We start from the raw sequence: 2,029 nt of genomic DNA on the forward strand, positions 1-2,029 counted from the left end.
ATTAATAATAATAATAATAATAATAATAATCAACATTTTGATAATGATGATGATAAGGATAACGATGATGTCAATTAGAGATGGATAGACAGATAGATAAAGAGAAAGAGAGATAAATGAAATAAAACAGTTTCAAGACACAATAATAATGAAGACATGCTAATAAAATTTCAAACAATGTACCTTCCCTGGATCATTTATATTCAGCCAAGCACACAGTTCGAGTTTATTTTATAATCACATTCTCTCATGCCCCCATTTAACATAATTTATTATTTATTGAACATTTTCTGCCGCGCCAACATCTAAGGTCATTAGCGGTGTATTCACAATATAGCAATAGGGTGGGGCTTCGGGGAGAAGCCCCCAGGTAAGGAAGTTCAATAGGCGATGGTTGTTGATTTTCAGAATGGTTGATTGTTTAAACAAACAAAGGTGCTAGAAATCAAAGGTCAAGAAGCATTATGATAAAGTATTATGGCGTAAAGGGTAAAATGGAGTTAACGATTAGGCTAAGTGGACGGAAGGGGATGAAGTAGAGAAGGAAAAGGAAAGACCATGTAAAATTAGTCGAGGCGTGGGCAGAGGTCCAAGGTGGGGGTAATCCCCTACATTAACGTAAGATACATATTTCTCTTTGTGATCAATGCGTTGTGTGGAATATTTATCTTTGCTAAACAAGTAAATAGTCTAGCCACCACGGCTAAAGAACTTGGAAGTCGTGTGAGGCTCTGTGATTTTCTAGTTTAAATGATCAAATTGTTTTTACCAATGTAATCTAGACGTACTTAGTTCAATTAATCTTGTCTTGCTGTATAGACCTCGTGGTATAAGAAAGCCTTCATTGGATCATGAACACTTTATAATGTGTAATAAGTATATAGCAAAAAAGTTCCTTCTTAAAATACAATACGAATGCATGGAAATTAATCAGTGCAAAATAAAATGCGACCTTAATGTATGAAAGTTATTCCACAAAAAATACTGCATATAATGCAATCCCACAGTTCAAAGAGCAATTCCAAAAGTACATATTAAACTGAAATTACGTAAGAAATTCCTAAGCCTCTTAAAGATATCACTGTGTGAATGTACACTCAATTTTATCTCTTCATTAATACATTTCCTTTTCTCTGATGAACCCAGTTATTACCTCCTCAGATGAACCAGGTTTTCATTATCTTACGTGATTCACGTTTTTGTCACAGCTGTTTCACTTTTAACACCTTGGAGGATTCACATGTTTTTGGATTTTGCTTCTTAAATTCTGAAAGTTGAGGTTTTCTTGATCTTTCCTCTCTTGTTTCAGTTGGATCTCAATTTTGCTGCACTTTTCTCTACTTTTCGTTTTGTCTGTTTCAGTTTTAGATTTCCTCGTTAGTTTCTCCTTGGTTTCCTGTCTTTTTCTTCACTTTAGACGATCCAGGTTTCCTTGTTTTCTTTGCCTTAAATATCCAAGGTTTTATGGATTTTTAAAAATTAATGGGGTTGAAGCTTTCTGTTTCTACATATTATATGAGCCAGACTTTATTGGCTCTTTTGTCTTATTTTAGGGTTAATGCCTTGAATTTTAACCAATGGCCTTTTCGTTCTAGTTATGATTTTCTCAGCTGATTTGTGAGAAATGCTCATGAAATGTTTGTTTTGTGCCAGCATCTGACAGATTACGTTTACTTTTATTTCATATTTCATTTCAGAAGGTCCGACGTCTTCTCCTCCTATTCTTTAGCTTAGCTGTGCAGCATTTCTTGTCTCACTTTTCCAATTACATTCAAGTTTCTCTCGAGCGGCTCTTGACTGACTTCTCTGGAATTTTTGAAACATTGGCCGGTTTCCCAGATGGTCCTGAAATATGATTTCCCTTGACAGTTTCCTCGCTAGATATAATTACCAATATGTAAGAAATCATCTTCACCTTTATAAATCCTGTAATGCTTTCTTCAGATTTATTTTCTTGTACTTGGGATTGTGCGTGGACCTGCAATTAGGCAACAGTGTAAATACATACATGCAAGTAAATATAAATATA

The 2,029-nt window shown here is 34.5% G+C and overlaps 1 protein-coding gene across 1 annotated transcript in view; it reads right to left on the reverse strand.

Moving 5' to 3' along the window:
• Positions 1–214: 214 nt before the first annotated feature.
• LOC125031296 overlaps positions 215–2,029 on the reverse strand; it is a 7,000-nt gene continuing 5,185 nt past the window's right edge. The window contains exon 3 of the mRNA XM_047621969.1: positions 215–1,978. Within this exon, the coding sequence (XP_047477925.1) occupies positions 1,772–1,978 (207 nt within the window). The 3' untranslated portion in view covers positions 215–1,771. The remainder of the gene's footprint in view (positions 1,979–2,029) is intronic.

The sequence above is a fragment of the Penaeus chinensis genome, chromosome 12, assembly GCF_019202785.1.
Source record: "Penaeus chinensis breed Huanghai No. 1 chromosome 12, ASM1920278v2, whole genome shotgun sequence".
Lineage (NCBI taxonomy): Eukaryota > Metazoa > Arthropoda > Malacostraca > Decapoda > Penaeidae > Penaeus > Penaeus chinensis.